This window comes from Nicotiana sylvestris, chromosome 11 (genome assembly GCF_000393655.2).
Source record: "Nicotiana sylvestris chromosome 11, ASM39365v2, whole genome shotgun sequence".
NCBI classification, from domain to species: Eukaryota; Viridiplantae; Streptophyta; class Magnoliopsida; order Solanales; family Solanaceae; genus Nicotiana; species Nicotiana sylvestris.
Genome location: NC_091067.1, coordinates 127,607,493 through 127,628,914, shown reverse-complemented (window position 1 = coordinate 127,628,914; position 21,422 = coordinate 127,607,493). Strand labels below are relative to the sequence as shown.

General features: G+C 40.4%; 2 protein-coding genes across 4 annotated transcripts; one reads left to right on the top strand and one right to left on the bottom strand.

Annotated features, from left to right (window-relative positions):
* The first annotated feature begins 1,130 nt into the window (after window positions 1-1,130).
* Window positions 1,131-11,601, top strand: LOC104210945 (uncharacterized). Of its 3 annotated transcripts, none has more exons than XR_011403872.1 (14): window positions 1,131-1,419; window positions 3,766-3,937; window positions 4,032-4,094; window positions 4,199-4,304; window positions 4,553-4,657; window positions 4,729-4,805; window positions 4,895-5,024; window positions 5,174-5,246; window positions 5,474-5,665; window positions 6,375-6,495; window positions 6,662-6,886; window positions 6,965-7,023; window positions 7,131-7,243; window positions 11,270-11,601. XR_011403872.1 is itself a non-coding variant. In XM_009759918.2 (13 exons), exons 1-12 carry the CDS (start codon window positions 1,343-1,345, stop codon window positions 7,019-7,021), a joined length of 1,398 nt encoding a protein of 465 aa, XP_009758220.1. In that variant the 5' UTR covers window positions 1,131-1,342; the 3' UTR covers window positions 7,022-7,023; window positions 7,131-7,478. The 3 variants fall into 3 exon arrangements, 1 of the variants encoding a protein (XP_009758220.1); XR_707011.2 differs by having other exon boundaries at window positions 11,256-11,601; XM_009759918.2 differs by lacking the exon at window positions 11,270-11,601 and having other exon boundaries at window positions 7,131-7,478.
* LOC138881634 (uncharacterized) lies at window positions 7,269-17,127 on the bottom strand. The gene is made up of 3 exons (XM_070161876.1): window positions 17,077-17,127; window positions 7,734-8,255; window positions 7,269-7,367 (listed from the first exon to the last, which is right to left on the bottom strand). Exons 1-3 carry the CDS (start codon window positions 17,125-17,127, stop codon window positions 7,269-7,271), a joined length of 672 nt encoding a protein of 223 aa, XP_070017977.1.
* Between the last annotated feature and the right edge of the window lie 4,295 nt (window positions 17,128-21,422).

Below are 21,422 nucleotides of genomic sequence, written 5' to 3'. Positions count from 1 at the left end.
CTCTACTTAGAATAACCTTCCCGCCATATTCCCAAAGACAATCAATCACAACACATGCTAAGTAAAAAGTTATATTATATTAAAATTTTCATATTCATTTGCATTGACCATATTATGATTGCAAAAACAAGATTACACTGTTTACTATGATCGCTTCGATTACTAATGTCATACAAACACACACATATATTTCCAGACTGGTAGAAGCTTTTTTATTTTTTTATAGTAACAAGCAAGTGGGTGAATTCTGTTCTCAATAAGAATCAACCTAAACTTAGAATCATTGTCTTTCATGTTTTTCTCAGGATGTTTTCGGATCACAACCGCCTTCTTGATAATCTGAGAGGAAGAAATGCAGTAAGTAAAAGAGTTTTTATGATTTAATGGGTTATGACATAATGTTTATTTAAATTTAATAATATTATTTTTTTATAATATGGTGGCTTTTTGTGAGGATGGGTGTATTTTTAAAAAAATTGGTAATGGTAAGGGTGGATGTGGCTCGATAATATAATAGCGGGTAGATATGAATAATATACCAAAGTAGGAGCGTAAATTTGGGAGAAATTCAAAAATAGCCAAATTTACAAGTTGTAATTGAAAAATAGCCATAGTTTCAAAAGTAATCGAAATTTAGTCACTTTTCATGTAAAGAAAACTCTAAACAAAAACACTGTTCAAAATCCGGAAAATATTCCAGTATAATATACTGGACTTCCAACATAATATACTAGAGTTCCAGTATAATATAATGGTCCAGCATAATATGCTGAACGTTTATACACAGGTGCTCTAATCTCTAGTATATTATGCTGGAAATTTCCGTGTGTTGGAGTTCCAGCATAATATGCTGGAAGTTCATACACAGGTGCACTAATCTCCAATATATAATGCTGGAACTTTTCGTGTTGTAGCAAAATAGTGACTATTTTCCAATGACTTTGCAAATGTTGGTTATTTTTCAATTACCAGTCCAAAAACAAGCCCGTGCTATTTTACCGTAAATTTGACCCTTTTCCTCTAGAAAAAAAGGAGGGGTGGGGGGTGGGGGGGGGTGGGGATAAGTAGGCACGATAGAAAATTTGGAGGGCAAACGTGCAATTCGTTCAAAAAAGAAACTAAGTTTTCGTTTTCCCGGGCAAAGCCGAGGTTATAAAAGAAAAATTGAAGACCATTTGTTTCATTTTTCTGTTCAAAATCTCCATAAGCCTAAGCCAAGTACTAATACTCTAATACTATCTTCTTCTCGGATCCTGTCCCTTACACACAAACTGATAATTTTGTTTAATCTTGGTTATTCTGCTTAATTCGTTGTAATTGAAAGAAAAAAAAAAAAGAAGAGATGACGGAAATGGATGAACCTCTGGATTTTGAATTTGAAGAACCCACACATGTTAGCCCTACTATTACCAAGAAAAAGTAAGTTCTTTTTCCTTTCACCAATTTTTTTTTTCCTGTATCCTATTTCTCCTGCTTGATTAGTTTGCAAAACCAGATGCTGGGTATCTAGGGTTTAGTCAAGTAGCAGTGTTGTGTAATCGGTTGTTGCAATCCACACTTACTATAGTTACCAGTGTAAGACAATTGAACTATTTTAGTTTGTCTGAAGTGTTTTATTTGAGAAATCTCACTCGAACCAAGTCTTAAGCTTCTCATTCTAATTTAACTGCCCTCTAGGCTGTTCTATTTTATATTAGTCAGTGTGAGGAAAGGTGTAAAAATTAATTTTTTGATTTTAAGAGAGATTAAGCATAGTATAGAAGCGCAATCTTAGCTAGGGTTGACATACTGTAACAACCCATGGATCGCTGGCGGTTGAAGTCGAGAGGGCTTTGGCTGTGAAACTTGCCTTTAGCAAATTCCACGTCGGAATAAGAGGAGAAAGTTAAAGAGAAAATGACACTCTGTAACCACTCATAAAATAATAGCCGAAAAAATGTATATTTTTTTGCATATATACATTATGTATGTTATATACAAATTTTATGCACTTTTTCGGTGGCGCGGGCTAAAAGTGAAAAAAGCTCAAAGTTAAAGGCTATATAAGGGCGAATTCAGGATTCAATTATTGAAGCGTCTTTTGGGTTAAATCCCAAGGGACAAAATCGTGAAGGCCCAAAAGTCTTGAAGTGGCCCAGAAGGGATCGGGCCAAAATGGACAATGGCTTCGCAATTGGGGGCCTAATGCACCTACCTTTTAAATCTATCAAAGTAGACAATGTAAGATTAATACTTCACCCCCGCAATAGTAACTGTTACTGTAATTAGCCTTTAAGCCTGAGACTAACTTTCACAACCACCCGTTACCACATTGTCTTGACGCTGGAAGAATTGATTTAAATGAATGTGAATAGTCTCTTTTCCACACACTCTAGAAAACAGAATACAATTAGGGTTCTTCCTATGATAATTAAGGAAAGGAAGTTGGCCACTATTTATAGGGAGAGTCTACTTGTCACAAGCCAATAGTAGTTGAAGCTCATTTATCCACACAGTTAAAAATAAATAATCAGACCTTGTCTTTATCTTTTAGGTCAAGCCATTACCTTTCAGGTTATAACCAATCAACGCAAAGTCTAAGTTCTAACAAAAAAAAGGGTAAATGTAGGTTTTCAAAATGACAAGTTAGAGTTTAGGCTGCTTACTGACATACCAAGGTAGATCACAAGTTTCTTCAAAATTGGGACTGTTTAAATGATTTTTGAATGAGTATCAGGATTCTTCATTTGCCTAGGGAATAGAGTTTGATCAACATCATTTGTAAAATGGGAAGAGCCTTAGCCTGATCATGTCACTCGAAACACCATTGTACTTAAAAGTGTCGAGAGTTTCTAGGAAGTCCAATAGATGCATATTCGGATCTTCACTTGACTTGACTTGAATAAACATATTTGCTGGATCATTTGGATGACAACTTGGTTGATATCAAAATTAATGCTATCACTGGTGGGCGCCTCTTGCTTGCCTCTCTACCATTGTAAGTCAGCGTTGCATAGTCTGTAAGTAGTCTTCCTGCTCTAGGTTTGTCATTAGGCTTGCTGGGTTTCTCCTGTAAGGTTCAGTCCCTGGTTTTTATTTTCCTGGATCAATGTGTGATTTTGGGACCGTTCTGCTAGTTCTCTCCTTAGTTGTTGCAAGAATCTCTCTATTTCCGGGTTGTACCGAATTGGTTCCTTGGAAGAGGAGCAACTCATGCATCCGCACACAACTTGCCATGTGCAACAAAATAGGTGAGAAACAAGTTAGATGAAAATGAAATAAAAATTTGGTTCTCAAATCAGTAACATAACTTATTTGATCACTACTCGTCACTCTATCCCCGGAAATGAGCCAAAATTTGACGAGTCTTAAGAGTATAAAAATAGTCTCATCAGTCGTCAAATATAGTATAAATTAAACTATCGTCCTTATGAATTGGTATATGTTATGTCTAAGCAAGTCTTGTTGAGCACTATTTGAGAGAATAATTAATGAGAGAATGTGGTTGTCAAGCACCATCACGCAGGAATAATATGAAAACAATGGTGACTCAACAAATAGGGCAAGATTCAGCATATAGCCATTATGTTCTTTTTCTTCTTTTTTCCCCTGACATAGCGAATATGTATGGGATATTCATTTTATTACTTGATGGAGAATATCGCACTGGAAACAGGCTAGTCTCTTGTCCATTTCATTTCGTCGTTGCTTATTCAGCCAATTGAATGGTCTTAACTTTGTGGTATTGTCTTACGTTCTCTGGTGCAACTAATCTGTATTTTCTAGGAAAAAGTTAATCGGCTTAGATGATCTTCTGAATGATTTTTACCAAGTGAAGAGTGACGTACCTAAGAAGGAACCTAAACGTGCAAAGATCCAGAAGTCCTATGATTCAGATGATAATGTGGATACAAGAGAAGCAGAGCTTCATAACTATGTTGACAAATGCCAACAACAGGCATGAATCTATCTTTCCTTTCTTCCAGTGGAATATGATTCTCAATTTGCTCCTAATGTTGGGTAACATTGAATTTTTTGTTTTCGTTTTTTAGATGAATGAAATAAGTACTGATGATCAGATGCCATTATGGGGTCTTCAAGTTTTTGGAGACCAGGTTTTATCTATGAACTAAGACGTTTTTATAGCATTCATTTGAGTCTGATGGCATCTTGGTTTTGAATGAAATGTAATATATATCTTTACCTGTCCGACCTGCAGAAAACTATGCCCCTTCTGACTTTTCCCGATCTTAGGAGTTGTGTCCTTTTGCAGACCTTCATGGGTCATGAAGTTAATTCCTTGTTTGAACTCAAACCAGAAGAAGGTGCTGTCCTCCCCTCTCCCCCCTCCCCCACCCCCCCCCCCCACCCCCCCAAAAAAAAAAAAAAATTTCTGGTGGTATTAGTCACTATTGTGCTTTGTTACTGACGTCTCTATCTTCATATTTAGCTCTATGTTGGATTCGTTGTAGGTACAACTCAAGGACAAGTTCTTAGGATATTCAAACGAGTAATTTAACCAATTTAGCTGGAGATTAACTGAGTGGTTTTACATCCGCGAATGTTATTGCAGGAGAACCATTTCTGGAGGGATTGCTTGTGCATGGTTGGCTTTTGAAATTGGTCAAAAATCATTGTCTAGTTGAAAAGTCCATAGCAACATGGACTTTTAGTCTCAGTAAGTAGCAACAGTTTCCCACTATAGAGATCGAGTGATTCCATAGTTACAATTGCCTTATGCCTTCTCAGTGTTATATTCACCAAAAGAAGAGTTGAGGGAAGCAGCATGTGAATTTTGGTGTTCTCTTCTTTTACCTGAAAATCAGGTTCTCATCTTTGCACCACGAATGAACATATATTGCCCTATATGTTAATGCAAATTTCTTGAGTTATTTTCTCTCTCATGCTTTGTAAGGTTGATGATGTAACATTTGAGATGGAATGGTTGCCGAGCCATTCAGAACTGAGGCAAGCACTTGAAGTATATGGCTTTCTGTTGGATTCCCCTTCCAAATCTTTATCTAGCATGGAAATTGTGCATGGAGGTAGACAAATTTTCTCCTTAGTCTGACTTCCCTGGTAGCAACAATTGTCCGTCTTTTAGAAGACTGAGTACTAATATAGAGTTATTACAAGGGCCTTATTTTATACTTATCAGTTACAGATTCTCACAACTTTGTATGCTGTGTCTTAGATTCTGATTCTGCTGGACCGCCTCAAAATATCAAATCCTGGATAAAGTATGTTTCTGTTTGTTGCCAAGCAAGGTACGTGATTAGCCTGTCGATTTTTGGAGCTTTATTTGTGTTTTTGGGTTTTAAACATTCTTATAACTGATGAAAATGTTTAGAAATTAGGAATTTTAGCCATGTCAGCCATGTTGAATACTAAATAATTTGGTACCTACCTTTGATCAGAATCATTCTGGTTAATGTAAATCCTGAATCATGGCATTATCTTAAATCTCAATCTTCACATTTTCGTTTTTTGGTAGGACTACATGTTCAATTTTCTCAACTTCGGAGGTAGAAGATCTGATTACTTCAGTGATCTGTCTCTTTTTAGACCGACAACTTCTTGGCCTATCTTCAGCGTTGAATGATTGCTTGCACTCCCTTATTAGCTTCTTTAGTGATGATGCATTTCATTCGAGTTGTCAGAAAATAGCAAAATCCGTCACCTGCAGGTATATATTGTTTTTGTTAATTTAAAAGCCATCACCCAGGGAAAGGATCCTGAGGTGTTGGGGGGTTTGTCTTGACCCCTACCATGTATATAGAAGGTAAAGATGACAAAAGAGAAGGGGGGCATGTGCCTGACCTTCCATATACACAAGACTGTAGCTGCAACAGCCTTAAAAAACTCATGAAAGAGCTAATCTTATACAGCTTCTCTTCCATGAGGAAAGAAAAATTGTTGTATATGTAACAGTTATTTTTTACTATTAGTTTGATAGTGTTCTGAATTAATTTAGTACCTGTAATCCTCAAATTAATTGTTTCCGTACATGGTTGGATCTTATCCCTCCCCTCCACTTGGTACAAAGAGATAATTTTAGTGGAAGAATCAGATAAGTTGTATATGAATACAAACTTGGTGAAATCAAATTTGGAACGTACGCCTTTCAGCTGGAAAAGATTCATTTTATCGCTGCAGTAGAGAGTGAAAATTTCTATTTGGATTATTTATCAAGGAGACTGATTTGCAAAGCATGTTAAGAAGTCAAAATTGTTCTATGTTTGACATTTTTGCATCTTAAATTATAGTACATTGTTATTTGCTCATCTCTTCGATCTTTGTTGCCTGCTTTGATGGATCTGAGTGTCCGGAAGTTTCATATTTTTTCTTATATTCTTTGCGTCGAAGTTGTATAATGGTAAAAGTTATTACTTCAGAGTTCCTACTGATGTCAACTGCTTGAGATCTGTGGAGATTGTAACCGGAGGGAATCCTCGTACTAAGCATCTAAGGAGTGTGCTGGCTTTCCAGTTTCTTGTAGCATGTTTTGATAACAAGGTAGCTTTGATCTGCTTTCACTATTACACTATCATTTAAGTATTATCTCTGTGCGGCATCATGCTTGTCATTGTCATATATTTGTCATACCAGCTCCTCAAATGTGTTTTCTTCTGTAAGATAACAATTTTCCAGTGTATGCATGTTTCCCTAAATACATGTGCAGCTACATGACGAAGAACAGATCTTGAGATCTCTAATCTCTATCAATCTGAAGGATAAGAATTGTGATCTTCTAAAGATGTATATTCACTTGGTTCTGGTAGAGAACTGGCTGTTTTGCAACCCCTTGCTAAAAGATAAACCAATAATCATTGAGATGTGGGGTGCATGCCTTAGAAACTGTTCCTGTCAAATCACCAGCACAGATTTGAGGTCTTATGCTTCTAAGGTAGACAACATAAAGCTCTTCACATTTTATCATCTTAGTTATTTGGGTACTCCTGCTGACATTTGTTACTTTTGTTAGGTTCGTAGTAAAGCATCATATTTTCTTCAAGCCGCAGCACCACAAGATGAGTCATAAAGGTTTGTACTTGTATATGTCCTTGCGCAAAATTCCTTCCTACAGTGAATCAGGGGTGATAAAGTAATTCTATCATAAGAGATCGGCTTGTTTGATGTATAATCCACAGGATGACTTCATGGTTTTGTGATGGAACCGTAAGATTCATTCTAGCTTCTAAAGAAAGTCGACGTTGCTGATAATGTTTCTCATGAAGTGGCGAACTTCTACTGACAATATTTGGTAAGAATAGCAGTTTTTGCTAAGATCAATCGATCTGTCTGTTTTTTGTCATTCTGGCCCCTACTAAATGGAACATGCGCTCATGATATGCAGCTTTGCACTGTATAGTAATACATTTTCTTACCTTTTTTTGAGGGAATATTGAAACAGATGTAGTTTAGTGATGCTCTCTTTTGTCATCTGGTATTTTTCTCTGGTGCTTGTTTATCATGCATGAAAAAATTATTTAAATCCATTCTGTTCACGTCTTTCATTTTTCATAGGTTGCTATTTTATCATGAATATGTGATGTGCCTTTTGCCTTGATTGAAATACAATGCATATTTAGAGGTACAGGAGAAATTTTCTGTAGACTTAAAGATTCATCTTACTATGATTTTTTTTTTGAAAGATAGGAAACATATATATTAATACGAAAACAAACTTGCACCGAAGTTATATAGTCCCGGAGGACATTACTATTGTTTAGAGTTACTAAACTATTACAAACATTGGTACTTAGTTTCTTAATACCCAAACAAAGGCCTTGCATGTCCTTTTCCAAAATGGCTTCAACAAAAAGAGGTGGCCATGCATGGTGATAGCATTTCCCTGGTTTGAAATTTTTGACAGCTTCCTTAGCTAGGCAATCTGCTACTGCATTTCCTTCCCTAAAATTGTGCCTCATCAGCGGGGATTTCAGTTGGCGCATTAATGATCCGCAGTTAAGTAAACGTGCATTAGTGCTAACATTTTCTTCAGAAAGCATCTTTAATATATCCGTTGAGTCAGCTTCAATTTCAATTTCGACAAATGGCATCTCCACAGCTATCTTTAAGCCTTCCTCTAATGCTAATAGTTCTGCCTGCATGGAGCTGTAACTGTAACAAGACCTAGTGAAGCCCATGATCCAATTACCAGTACTATTTCTGTATACTCCTCCTATATCTGCATGGAGCTTATCTTTCAAGAATGCCCCATCAATGTTAAGCTTGATTTTGTTTAGAGGAGGTCTCTCCCAGTGAATGTTGATCTTAACAGAAGAATTTTGTATGGGGTTTTTTCCAGTAAAGAAAAGAAATTCCCATATTTGATGAAACACCTATCTATGGTTTATGTCCATATCCAAATTGTTTATGTTATTATTGTTCCTATTCCTCCAAAGATTCCAAATCGAAAAAGGAAGGATGCTTTTCCAAGGATATTGCTGATGGTTGGCATGGCTTTGAGCATTCCTTAGAATAGCTAACCAGTTAGAATGATCATTATTATGATTAATAGTTAGACCAATACTGGACCAATAACGGTTAGCTATAAGGCATAGGAGAAAAATATGAGCGACATCCTCATGTCCTTGTTTGCACATAGGACAAATAGGATCAATGTTCATACCAATATAAAGAGGGTAAGATCTACAAGGGATTTTGTTGTGCATGCATTGCCAAATAAAAAACTTGATTTTTGTAGGACAATTAAGATCCCAAATCCAATCATTATCCTGAGTCGTATGGTTATCATCTAAAAGATTGTAGCAAGACTTGGAAGAAAATATACCATTGCTATTCAAATCCAGATCATTAGATCCTTTGTCATTGAGCTTAATGGAATAGGAGTAGCCCTGATCTTATTAATAAGAGAAAGGGGTAGGTCAAATGAAATTTTTGACATATCTAATTGATCATGAGTTATCAAATTGTTGAGGGAGATTAAGTAATCAAATTTATGGAGAGGGCCTTCTATACAATTTCTAAGGCTGGGAGCATGATGAATCCATCTATTTGACCAAATGTCAAGATTTGAATTTTTGCTTGGATGCCACAATATTCCTTTGGTAAGGAATTTATATCCTTTTAGAATGGCTGCCCAGATGAAGGAACATTTAGAAGTAGTTTTTTATTGGCATATTTACTAGCAATTAGTTGAGCCCAAGGATTATTAGGAAGATTTATAAGGCGCCAGCTAAGGCTAGTAAGGAGAACACAGTTTTTTTGTAAAGCAGTATGAATTCCTAGGTCATCACAGGTTACATTCATAAATGTGCTGAAAATTAGGTCAAATGTAGATAAGCTTTTCTCCAAGTTATACTTGGAATTATAGGGTTATCTACCTACCAAATTGAATATCTACGAGTCTAGTTTCTAACGCATTTCACCGTTCATTGATACGACATCAGAGTAGAGAGATATTCACGTTTTTGCGAGACTGCGCAAGAAGCTCCCACGGGACCTACAAAGTTGGTGTAAAACTTTAGCTTTTATTTAAGTCAATTATATGTCGTTTTTACTCATTTTTCTCATCCAAAACAGTTCCTAAACCCTCCTAAATTCTCTCCAAGGGTTCCTCCATGATTCTAGGGCGAAAATCTAAGATAAAAACATGAATCCAGTGGTGCTTGCTAGGTCATAGTTCTTCATCTTGTGGCTGCTTTGGAGGGTTCTTCAAAGGTAAGTAACCTCAGATATCGTATTTTTCTTTATGATTAGGCTAAGAATCAGTCCCTCCTTCATATATAGTAGAGTTTCAAGGTGAAATACAAGTGTTTACACACCAACTTGAACACAAAAGTTGATTCAAGAAGAGAATACAACTCTTATAGTGTTGTGGTGTGATTGAGAGTTGTTGTGAGCTACACCAGCTGGGGATTTCAAGTTGTATCTACTGCCTAAGGTAAGTAAATCATGTTCTTGGTTGTGCTTAAGGTCAATAATGTGTTGGTTGAGTGAAAATCTACAAGATAGTAATTGACATGGCATAAGGAATCATTATCTTTTTTTGTGGGTTGTGTTGAGGCTATATATATGGCTTGTTGTGGTTGGAAATTGTTATAAATAGTTTTATTATGTTGTGCCTGTTGTTGTTAAGCTTATCTATGTGCTAATTCAGTGGATTGAAGAAGATAACATGAAAAATTAAGAGGTTGATGATAAAGGTTAAGGTGCTACGTGTGTGAACTATATTTGAAGATTATGCTTATGATGTTTTGGGTTGAAAATGATATGGTAAGCATAAGTATTATGTTATAGATTTTGTAGGTAGATTCATGGAAAAGGAATTGGATTCAAACCATATTTTATTAATCGTAAATCAAGCTTGCGACTCAAAATGGTTGTTGAAATAATCAGAGAGCTTATTGTGAATTATATTGTTGTTGTTTGTGTTGTTTGGTGACTTTTGGTAACATATGGGATGTAGTACAAATAGGGGAGGTTCTGTCCATTTTCTTGTAGAATATTAGTTTCCAAATATGAGAGTTACAACGCTTATATGGTGACGACGAAGTCAGTTTACTCAATGTAGACGTAAGAAGATCATATTGAGCTTGCTTGACGATTGGATAGAAGATTTCAAAGGTATGTTATGGCACTGCCATCTTTCTTTTGGCGTGATCTAAAATGAAATGAACATAAATTATACGCTATTTTATAACGGATCTACTCCTAACAACTAAGGTTGCCCGTATTGTTCTTTCCTTATAAAGTTATTCTAAGCAAGTATATATGATCCTTGAATCCTATTGAGGTTCATATTGATGGTATGAATGTAAATACTATTAATCGAGGGTGCGATGACCTTATGTCACTCCGAAGGGTTTAGAATGTGATTCCATGAGTCTAGCATGCATTATATATATATATCTATTTTACTCTACCGAGCTGCGCTATAGTCGGCCGGTTACGACACCTATTGTGCAACCACTGATCAGTTGGGTTTTACCGAGCTCCACGTGGCCAGGTATGATTCTACCGAGCCTTATGATGGCCGGGTTCGTTTTTACCAAGTTCTCTTCGAGGCCAAGTACGATATGATGATGATGATGCCCACAGAGGCGTATGTTTTAAAAAGTCTTTGTATATATTTATGTATCATTCTTTCATGTCAATCGCCCTCAAAGGCACTCAGATGTTACTAGGTTTATCTTCTCTACCACTTTTTACATTCTTGTTCATATTTATGCTTTCCTGCCTTAAATACTCGGTACTTTATTCGTACTAGCATCCCTTTTTTGAGAGGACACTGTGTTTCATGCTCGTAGGTCCTGATTGACAGGTTGACAGCCCTCCTAGTAGGCTATCAGCTCAGCAGAAAGTGTTGGTGCACTCCACCTGCTCCGGCATTGCCTATTTGGTCAATATGCTTTGGACATGTATTGATTCGTATAGCGGGGTCCTATCCAGACCTTTATGATGTTTATATACTCTTAGAGGCTTGTAGACAGATTTCATGTATATAGATACTTGTGTGTCCTTGTCGGCCTATGTTTTGAAGGTCCAAATGATTATTTCGGCCTTATAGGCCCGTATGTCACATCTATAAGTTTGTATGTCATGTTGGGTCGTCATATGTCGAGTAGTCCCTTATATTTTATTCTTGTTATCTCATGACGGACTTTCTGGCTTATTTACCCATGATAGTATGACAAGTAATATATGTTACGTGCGGAAGTGCCATCAGTGTCAGATACACGGAGATTTGATTCATTCTCCGCCAACAGAATTGCATACAATGTCAGCACCATGGCTGGTTTGTTGCATGGGGCATGGACATCATTGGACCGATTGAGCCGGCAGCTTCCAACGGTCATAAGTTCATTCTGGTCACCATCGATTATTTCACCAAGTGGGTTGAGGCTAAAACTTTCAAGTCGGTAACCAAGAAGGCAGTGGTGGATTTCGTTCATTCCCATATCATCTGTAGATTTGGCATGCCCAAAGTGATCATCACGGACAATGGCGCTAATCTTAACAGTAGTTTGATGAAAGAAGTATGTCAACAATTCAAGATTACACACCGTAATTCCACCCCGTATCGTCCCAAGGCGAATGGCGCGGTTGAGGCAGCCAACAAGAACATAAAGAAGATATTGAGGAAAATGGTAGAAGGGTCCAGGCAATGGCACGAAAAGTTTCCATTTGCATTGTTGGGATAACGCACTACTGTCCGCACTTCAGTAGGTGCAACTCCTTATTTGTTGGTATATGGAACTGAAGCAGTAATACCGGCGGAAGTTGAAATCCCATCCCTTCGGATTATCGCTGAGGCTGGGATTGATGACGATGAATGGGTCAAACCCCGATTGGAGCAGTTGAACTTGATTGATGAAAAGAGATTGGCAGCAGTATGCCATGGCCAATTGTATCAAAGGAGAATGGCAAGATCCTACAACAAGAAGGTGCGTCCCCGGAAGTTTGAAGTGGGTCAGCAAGTGCTGAAACGCATCCTCCCACATCAGGCCGAAGCAAAAGGCAAGTTCGCCCCGAATTGGCAAGGGCCATTCATTGTAACCAGAGTGTTGTCCAATGGCACTTTATGTTTAACAGATATCGAAGGGAAATGCGTCGACATGGCTATCAATTCGGATGCAGTTAAGAGATATTATGTATGATTTCTTTTGATTGTAATTGTTATTTGTTTGTACTTGGTATTTATCGGAGAATGAAATAACGGAGGCAATTCTTTCTTCTATCCAAACACTTTAACCTTTGCTTCCCCCTTTGAGCCTTATTTATTCTTTCATACCCCTCTTTTGGAATCAGTGATGAAAATGAAAGAAAAAGAGAAAAGAAAAATAATGATAATAAAGACAAAAGAAAAGTCACAAGAAAAACAAAGGAATTGGGAACTACGTTTGACCTGATTCCTCAAAGAAGGATACGTAGGCGCCTCACGGCTCGGTCATAGTGTAACAAAAAAATAAAATCCCCAAGCAAGAAAAACTGGGGTAGAAGTTTGTGTTTGTAATATTGGGAAGAAAGTTCGATTCCAAGAGTTGTATTGTTTTACCCATCAAAATGATTTTGAACCCTTTTGATACCCCTAACTGATACAATCACGCTCCATAGTGAGCCAATAATACCCTGCTCGAAGAATCTTCTCTCCAGCATGTACCTCTATCATAACTGTCGTGGCTTGACTAGCATCTATACATCTCAGCAATCCCAAATCTGGTGTTCTTTTGTACAACACTCCCCCACTGAGGAAAAATCCATTTGCCAATCGCCGAATGACTCTCTTTTGATCTCCGGTGGCCTGTTCCGGGTATATCCCCATCTTGAGGTATTCCTTGACATCATAAAACCATGGCTCGCCATCCATTTCTTCCTCTATCGTGTTGCAATAAGCATGCTGATCACGAACCTGGATATGCAATGGGTCAACGTGAATTTTGTCTGGGTGGTGCAACATCGATGCTAAAGTGGCCAAAGCATCGACAACCTCATTGTGAACTCTTGGGATGTGTCTGAACTCCACTGATCGAAATCGCTTGCTCAGATCGTGCAAACATTGTCGATATGGTATAAGCTTCAAATCTCTTGTTTCCCATTCACCCTGAATCTGATGCACCAGGAGGTCCGAGTTTCCCAAGACCAAGACGTCCTGGACATCCATGTCTGTAGCTAACCGTAAACCCAAAATGCATGCCTCATATTCAGCCATGTTATTGGTACAATAGAAACGTAGTTGTGCCGTAACAGGATAATGATGTCCTGTTTTAGAAATAAGTACGGCTCCTATTCCCACTCCTTTCGCATTTGCGGCTCCATCAAAGAAGAGCTTCCAACCTGGTTCCTCAGATAATTCCAATTCATCTACATGCATCGCTTCTTCATCAGGAAAATACGTCCTCAAGGGCTCGTATTCTTCATCAACAGGATTCTCGGCCAAGTGATCAGCCAATGCTTGGGCCTTCATGGCCGTCCTCGTCACATAGACGATGTCGAATTCTGTGAGTAATATCTGCCATTTCGCCAATCTCCCTGTGGGCATAGGCTTCTGAAAAATATACTTCAGTGGATCCAAGCGTGAAATGAGATAAGTAGTATATGATGACAGATAATGCTTCAATTTCTGGGCCACCCAAGTTAGGGCGCAACATGTCTTCTCGAGTTGAGTGTACTTAACCTCATAGCCTGTAAACTTCTTGCTGAGATAATAGATGGCTTGCTCCTTCCTTCCCGTAATGTCGTGTTGCCCCAGTACGCAGCCAAACGAATTCTCCAGGACCGTTAGATAAAGAATTAACGGTCTTCCCGGCGCAGGTGGAACCAACACAGGTGGATTTGATAAATATCCTTTGATTTGGTCAAATGCTTCCTGACATTCTGTCGTCCATTCTACCACAACATCTTTCTTCAGTAGCCGAAAAATAGGTTCACAAGTTGCTGTGAGTTGAGCAATAAACCTGCCGATATAATTCAACCTTCCTAACAGACTCATTACTTCTGTCTTGTTCTTCGGCGGTGGCAAATCTTGGATGGATTTGATCTTTGACGGGTCCAACTCAATACCTCGCCGATTGACGATGAATCCCAACAGCTTTCTAGATGGAACACCAAATGCACATTTGGCCGGGTTGAGCTTAATATCGTACCTCCGAAGTCTTTGGAAAAACTTTCTTAGGTCTGCTACGTGGTCTCCCTGATACTTGGATTTTATGATCACATCGTCCACGTATACCTCAATCTCTTTGTGTATCATGTCATGAAACACAGTAGTCATTGCTCTCATGTACGTTGCCCCAGCATTCTTCAAACCAAAAGGCATTACCCGGTAGCAATAAGTCCCCCACGGTGTAATGAAAGCCGTCTTTTCCGCATCTTCTTCATCCATCAGAATCTGATGATACCCAGTATAACAATCCACAAAAGATCTGATCTCACGTCCGGCACAATTATCGATCAAGATATGGATGTTGGGTAATGGAAAGTTATCCTTTGGGCTTGCCCTGTTCAGATTGCGGTAATCGACACACACCCTGATCTTCCCATCTTTCTTCGGCACTGGCACCACATTAGCCAACCAATCAGGATATCGAGTGACCCGAATAACCTTTGCTTGCAGCTGCTTGGTTACTTCCTCTTTAATCTTCACACTCATGTCTGTTTTGAACTTCCTCAATTTCTGCTTGACGGGAGGGCATGCCGGGTTAATGGGCAATTTGTGAACCACTAAATCCGTGCTTAACCCCGGCATGTCATCATACGACCATGCAAAAATGTCTTTGAACTCAATAAGTGCTTTGATTAGTTCTTCCCTGATATTCGGTGCAATGTGGATGCTTATTTTAGTTTCCCTGATATCATCTGCATCCCCTAAATTGATGGCTTCTGTGTCATTTAAGTTGGGTTTGGATTTCTCCTCAAACTGGCTTAACTCTCCGTTTATCTCTTCGAAGGCTTCATCCTCATCGTATTCCGATTCATCATCATAATCGACCTCTTGTACAATTAGTTCGGAATCAGATTGATTTTTTAGACTGGGTTGAAGATCCGTTGTGCATGCCATGTCATTAGAACCAATATAAAGAGAACTGTTCGGAAAGAGAAAAGAAGAAAACAAAATTAGAACAAAATAAGAAAAACAAAAACTTTCACTTTATTAAAATACGGGATAACAGAGTTTCACACTTTGCCGAACACAAAACAAAACTGGATTACAACCCTGGAATAATCCAAAAACAAGAAAGAGAAATCAGAGCCCACTACCAAGACTCCCTCCGGGTCGGAAGGGGAGTAGCCATCCAATTGTTGATATTTGCCCTAGGCCCCACAAACTGTACATCTAACCTACTGGACCCTTTTCCAGCTTCTATCATGTTGACATCGGCAAACAGCCTTTCAAAACCCTCATTCAAATCTCCATCTGGCCCAATCAGTGGTCCGAGAACTTTCGGGACCGACAACTTTCTGATACCTACTCTAACAAATGATCTGGATAGGCGCGGGATTGGCTTAGGAAGGACCTAGACTCTTTTCTTCAACTTGCGGGCCCGTCTCACATCCGCCGCTGTAGGCTTGAACCACAACCCAAAGGTGTCCAGATTTTTGGACAAAGAAACCGGCTGAACAATACCCTGAAGATCGGCCCCTAAACCTTTGCCTGGCACAAACCCGTTCTTCAACATCTCCGAGGCTACCATGACAGTCGCAGCTGCGATCCTGGGAAGTGGAAGGTCCTCGCCTTCAGAAATTCTATCCACTGAAATCGTATCGGAAATCTGGTAAACCCACGGTCCCTTATCATCATCAGTCTCTATGAAGGGCACGATGGCATCACTTACGGCGCTTGCATTGTCTTCCCATGTACTATGATCTCTTGCCTATCCCACTCGAATTTGACCATCTGATGTAATGTAGAAGGTACTGCTTTGGCGGCGTGGATCCAGGGTCGCCCAACAGAAGATTATATGACACTGCCACGTCTAACACTTGAAACTCCATGGTGAACTCGACTGGACCAATTGTTAATTCAAGTATGATGTCACCCACTATGTCTGTACCACCACCATCAAACCCTCGAACATAGATGTTGTTCTTTTAAATCCTGTCACCATCGACCTTCAGTTTGTTCAATGTGGCCAAAGGACAGATATTGGCACTGGACCCATTATCAATCAGTACTCGAGTGACTACCGAGTCTTCGCACTTCACGGTCAAATAAAGGGCTCTATTATGTTCTGTACCCTCCACGGGCAACTCGTCGTCTGAAAAAGTGACCCTGTTGACCTCGAAAATCTTGTTTGCTATTTTCTCCAGGTGATTCACAGAGATCTTATCCGGAACATGGGCTTCGTTCAGAATTTTCATCAATACCTGGCGATGCTCATCTGAATGGATCAACAACGATAACAATGAGATCTGTGCCGGGGTCTTCCTCAACTGCTCCATAATGGAGTAATCTTGCGCCTTCATTTTCTTTAAAAATTCTTCCGCCTCTTCCTCGGTAGTTGGATTCTTTGTCGCTACTGGATTGGCCCTTCTTAACTCTGCGGGGGCAAAACACCTTCTCGAACGAGTTAACCTCTGTGCCTCACATATTTCTTCCACAACTTCCTTCCCCTTATGCATTACCATTACCTGACTGTAGCTCCATGGCACAGCTTTCTCGCTGATTATCGGCAACTGCATTACTGGCCTGATAACAACTGGTCCTATGCCCCCTTCACGACTACTGGCTTGCTTGATATCCCTTGCACCGTTACTTTGACTGGCTCTGGATTCTTGGCAACATCAGACGAACTCTTCCCTATCACCACCACTGGCTTGCCTTCTAGCCTTTCCGACTGTACTACCGCTTTTCCACTGATCAACTTTTCTTTCGGACTTTCACGGATCATCATTACCGTTTGTGAGGGCTTCTTGAGCTTCCCTCCTTCGTGCACTAGTTCGATCATGTGGGCTTCATGGTGTGCCGGCAACGGGTTCTGATTGATGTTAGGTGCCTCTGGCTCCTGGACCTCGATCCTATTTGTGTCAATGAGATCTTGTACGACAGTCTTCAACTTCCAACACTTCTCAGTATCATGCCCGGGAGCCCCCGAACAATATTCACAGCTTATCGAGTGGTCCAGATTTTTGGGAAGGGGATTTGGCAATTTTGGCTCCACAGGACTCAATAGGCCTAACTGCCTCAATTTGTGGAACAAAGTAGTATAGGTTTCTCCCAGCGGAGTGAATGTTCTTGGCCTCTGCACCCTTTCGTTCCTGAAAGTCTGATTCCCACGGAAACCTGGTCCCGAAGGATTCCTGTAGGCCCTTGGTGGTGGATATGTGTTTTGTGGAGGTGGATATGTGTTTTGTGGAGGTGGATATGTATTCTGGGGAGCTAGCGCACGCCATTGCGGGCGAGCCGGAGGCTGGGTGTAAGTTTGGGCGTGATGGACAGAGAAGTGTGGCTCTTGTGGTGGGTAGTAGGGCTGTGGAGGGCCCTATGGAATGTGTGGGTAATTTGAGTGATGGGGTCTAGGTTGGTAGTGAGGGGGGCCTCTGGATCTGGACCAAGTACCTGCCTCGACTGTTGCGACATCTTCCCTTTTCTTCTTTCCGAGCGCACCTCCTGTACCGCTCTGGATGGCCTGAGTGGTTGCTTTAATCGCCGAATAGCTCAAGATTTTGTTGGACTTTAGTCCCTCTTCAATCATACCGCCCATTTTTACTACTTCGTTGAAAGATTTGCCAACTGATGTCACCAAGTGACCAAAGTAAGTTGGCTCTAGAGTCTGTAGAAAGTAGTCCACCATTTCCCCCTCTCTCATCGGAGGATCAACTCTTGCTGCATGTTCTCTCCACCGGAACCCAAATTCTCTAAAGCTCTCTCCTGGCTTCTTCTCAAGTTTCAGCAATGTGAGACGGTCAGGGACGATCTCAAGGTTATACTGGAAGTGACCTGCGAATGCTTGTGCTAGATCGTCCCAGGTGTACCACCTGCTCGGATCCTGTCTTGTGTACCATTCCAATGCAGACCCACTTAGACTTTGACCAAAGTAAGCTATTAGCAGCTCATCTTTACCACCTGCTCCTCTCATCTTGTTGCAAAAACCACGCAGATGTGCCATTGGATCACTGTGCCCCTCGTATAGATCAAACTTTGGCATCTTGAACCCTGCCGGCAATTGAATGTCGGGGAATAGGCACAGATCTTTGTAGGCCACACTGACTTGGTTGCCTAACCCATGGATATTCCTGAAGGACTGCTCCAGGCTTTTAAACTTTCGAAGCACTTCGTCTTGCTCTGGGCTCTTAGCCGGCTTTTCAGTCTCTACCGGGATCTCGAAGTGAGTATTATAAGTATGAGGCTCGGGTGCTTTGAAGGTTGGTTCAGGGGGGTAATATTGGTTATCGTGAGCCTGAAACAACGGCTCGTTAGATGATTTTTGCAGCGTGGCTGGTGGGGGTGCCACGAAAACAGGAACATTTGGTGGAGGAGGGTTCTGATTGGGTTGTGAAGCTTGGGGATCATAGGCATTTCTTCCCTGATAGTATTGGTGACTGGGGAAGCTTGTCAAAGGGCCGGGGGAGGGTATTCCGGCGTGTGTCCTGGTGGGAGAGTGGGAATAACGGGAGGGTTAGGCACTTTTTGTACCCTAGCTAAGGCCAGCTGCATTTCTTTTATCTCCTGTCTCATCTTATCCATTTCCTCCTTCAGCATTTGATTCTCCGTCCTTTCATCCTCGACACTTTGGTCTGAACTAGTCATGCTTTTTAGTACAGGCCCTTTGGATCTTGTTTGGTAATGGTAATCTGCCAGAACGTTCTAACAAACTAACTGGTTCGAAATCTCTGGAAGGACAACAAACTTGTTAGCGTTAGAGTTTAACACATATTGCAATTTCATGTTGGGGGATGCAATGTTCCTAGGCAGTTTAACCATTTCTAACATGTCTTTGCCTCGACTGCATGCGTCATTCCGGCTTACTTTGTTTGTGCCTCGTTTAAGTGTTTCTGAAACTTTCTTTATCTCTCTTTTTATTTCCTTCTTTTCCTTTCTTTTATTCACTTTGCCTTTCTCTTTTTTTTCTTTTTAGTGGTGGTCGAATCTTATGTGGATTGCCTACGTATCATGTCCCCGCATGAATCAGACCGGGCGTAGTTCTGCCCTATAAGTGCGAAAAGCAAAGAGATAATTTTTTGGAAATTTTCAATTTTTCATTAATAAACATCCTATTACAAACCAGACGCTTTTTGGAAAGGAAAATAACAGACTCGAAACCAAACCAAGTACGAATCTCGAGGACTACTGACAGACTCTGACGCAAAAGAAAGACAGACTCTAATAGACAACAGACTCTAGGAAAGAAAGAAAAAATGCAGTTTCAAACTATGAACACATTAAAGTTTTAAATTTGGGTGCCCGCGGGGCATCATTCGGCCTCGCCGCGGGTTTAGGTGTGAGGTTCCTTTCCAGCTGTTCCAATTCATACATGATTTGCTTCACAAATATCATCACCGCCGAGAAGAAGGTAGTGCGCTTCATGTTTTCACACTCCCGACATCTCCTGGTAATAGCATGAGCAATAGTCAGAATCTTGTTCCTGGTTCGGTCTTTTTCTAGGAGTAAGCGTCCTATCTAATCTCCTCTAGCCTTCAAAACCTGAGAATCATGCAGACGTTGTTTCCGTAACTGCTGTATTTCCTCTTCCATCGAGGCCATCAGATTATGGCAGTGTTTACTCTCGGTTTCAAAAGTCTTGGCTCGCTTAGCCGCCTCGCTCTCTAGGGTGGTCACCTTCCTTTTTAGACTGACAAGGGTTTTTTCATGATCTTTCCTTGCCTGTTGTAAGTGCTGTGTGCGCTCTTTCGTTCTTTTTGCCCATTGTGTCCGGAGTTGTGCTATGGTATCCTCAGATTTCTTCAAATCATCCCGGCACTCACCGATTTCCTTTTTCAAACCTTTTATTAACCACTCATCCGACCGACTTCTTTGTTGTTCGCCAGCATCTCTTCTCATATGTCGGATTTGGGCTTTCAGCACCTCGTTTTCGTGGGCCAATTTGCTCTTTTCTCCTCGATCGGCATCAACTTGCAGACTATTTTCAAATTCCAGGTCTCTAATCTGTTGCCTCAGCTTGCCTATTTCTGCCCTGTAACTCTCTTCTTTAGCCAACCAATCCCACTGTTCTTGCGACGCTTGGACGAACTCCTGGAGATGGGGCCTCTTGGCCGGTCTCCCAAACTCGATTTCTATCCTAAACCAAGCAAGGTATCCCGACGAAACTTCACCTTTGGACCGATCACGTACACATGTATTGGCTGTTAAGTATTGACACTCGCTCCAAATTTGTCGGACTGATGCTTCAGGAAACTGTCCGTTGGGCCCAATCTCGACTACTTGGCCACTAAGATCTTCACCTTTTGGAACTATTTGGCATCTCCCCAACTGTCTCAAAACTCGATACGGGGCATAGGGCTGAATACTCCGAAGTCCCATCAAAAGGAAATGGGGTCCAGTGGCTAGCATATATATGATTTCATCCACAGGCAACCATCCTAGTGTCCACTATATTTGGCTGGTGGTGAGGGTCCGAAAGAATGATGTCCACGCCGTAACTCCCTCGGGCAGACTGACCCTCTTGATTCTCGTGTAGAACTCTTCTATGCAAGTTTTCTTCGAGGAACCATAACTCAAGAGCTGGGAGCGGTGGCAGAGATGCTCAGTCATCCATATTTGTAGTAACAAGTTACACCCCTCGAAAAAGTTCCCTCCGGCTTTGCAGGCTGTGAGAGCTCGGAAGATATCAGATACTATCATAGGCGCAGGAGTGCTTTTATCTTGAGTGAGCAATGTACCGACGACCCCGGCTATTTTTAGATCAATGTTTCCGTCTTTCCTTGGAAATACCAAAAGGCCCAAAAAGGTTATCATAAAAGCCACTCGTCTATGCTCGTCCCACTTCTGACGGTTACTTTTGTTGCATAACTTGTTA

What these genes read in the sequence shown, in the direction of transcription:
- LOC104210945 (XM_009759918.2), top strand. Translation starts at nt 1,343, where the DNA reads ATGACGGAAATGGATGAACCTCTGGATTTTGAATTTGAAGAACCCACA. An exon ending in TGAACTCAAACCAGAAGAAG is followed by an intron (nt 4,305 to 4,552) that starts GTGCTGTCCTCC and finishes ATGTTATTGCAG; the next exon opens with GAGAACCATTTCTGGAGGGA. An exon ending in AACATGGACTTTTAGTCTCA is followed by an intron (nt 4,658 to 4,728) that starts GTAAGTAGCAAC and finishes ATGCCTTCTCAG; the next exon opens with TGTTATATTCACCAAAAGAA.
- LOC138881634 (XM_070161876.1), bottom strand. Translation starts at nt 17,127, where the DNA reads ATGCAGTTGCCGATAATCAGCGAGAAAGCTGTGCCATGGAGCTACAGT. An exon ending in TGCCATGGAGCTACAGTCAG is followed by an intron (nt 8,256 to 17,076) that starts GTAATGGTAATG and finishes TCTTCTGTTAAG; the next exon opens with ATCAACATTCACTGGGAGAG. An exon ending in TTAAGAAACTAAGTACCAAT is followed by an intron (nt 7,368 to 7,733) that starts GTTTGTAATAGT and finishes CCTCAAAAAAAG; the next exon opens with GTAAGAAAATGTATTACTAT.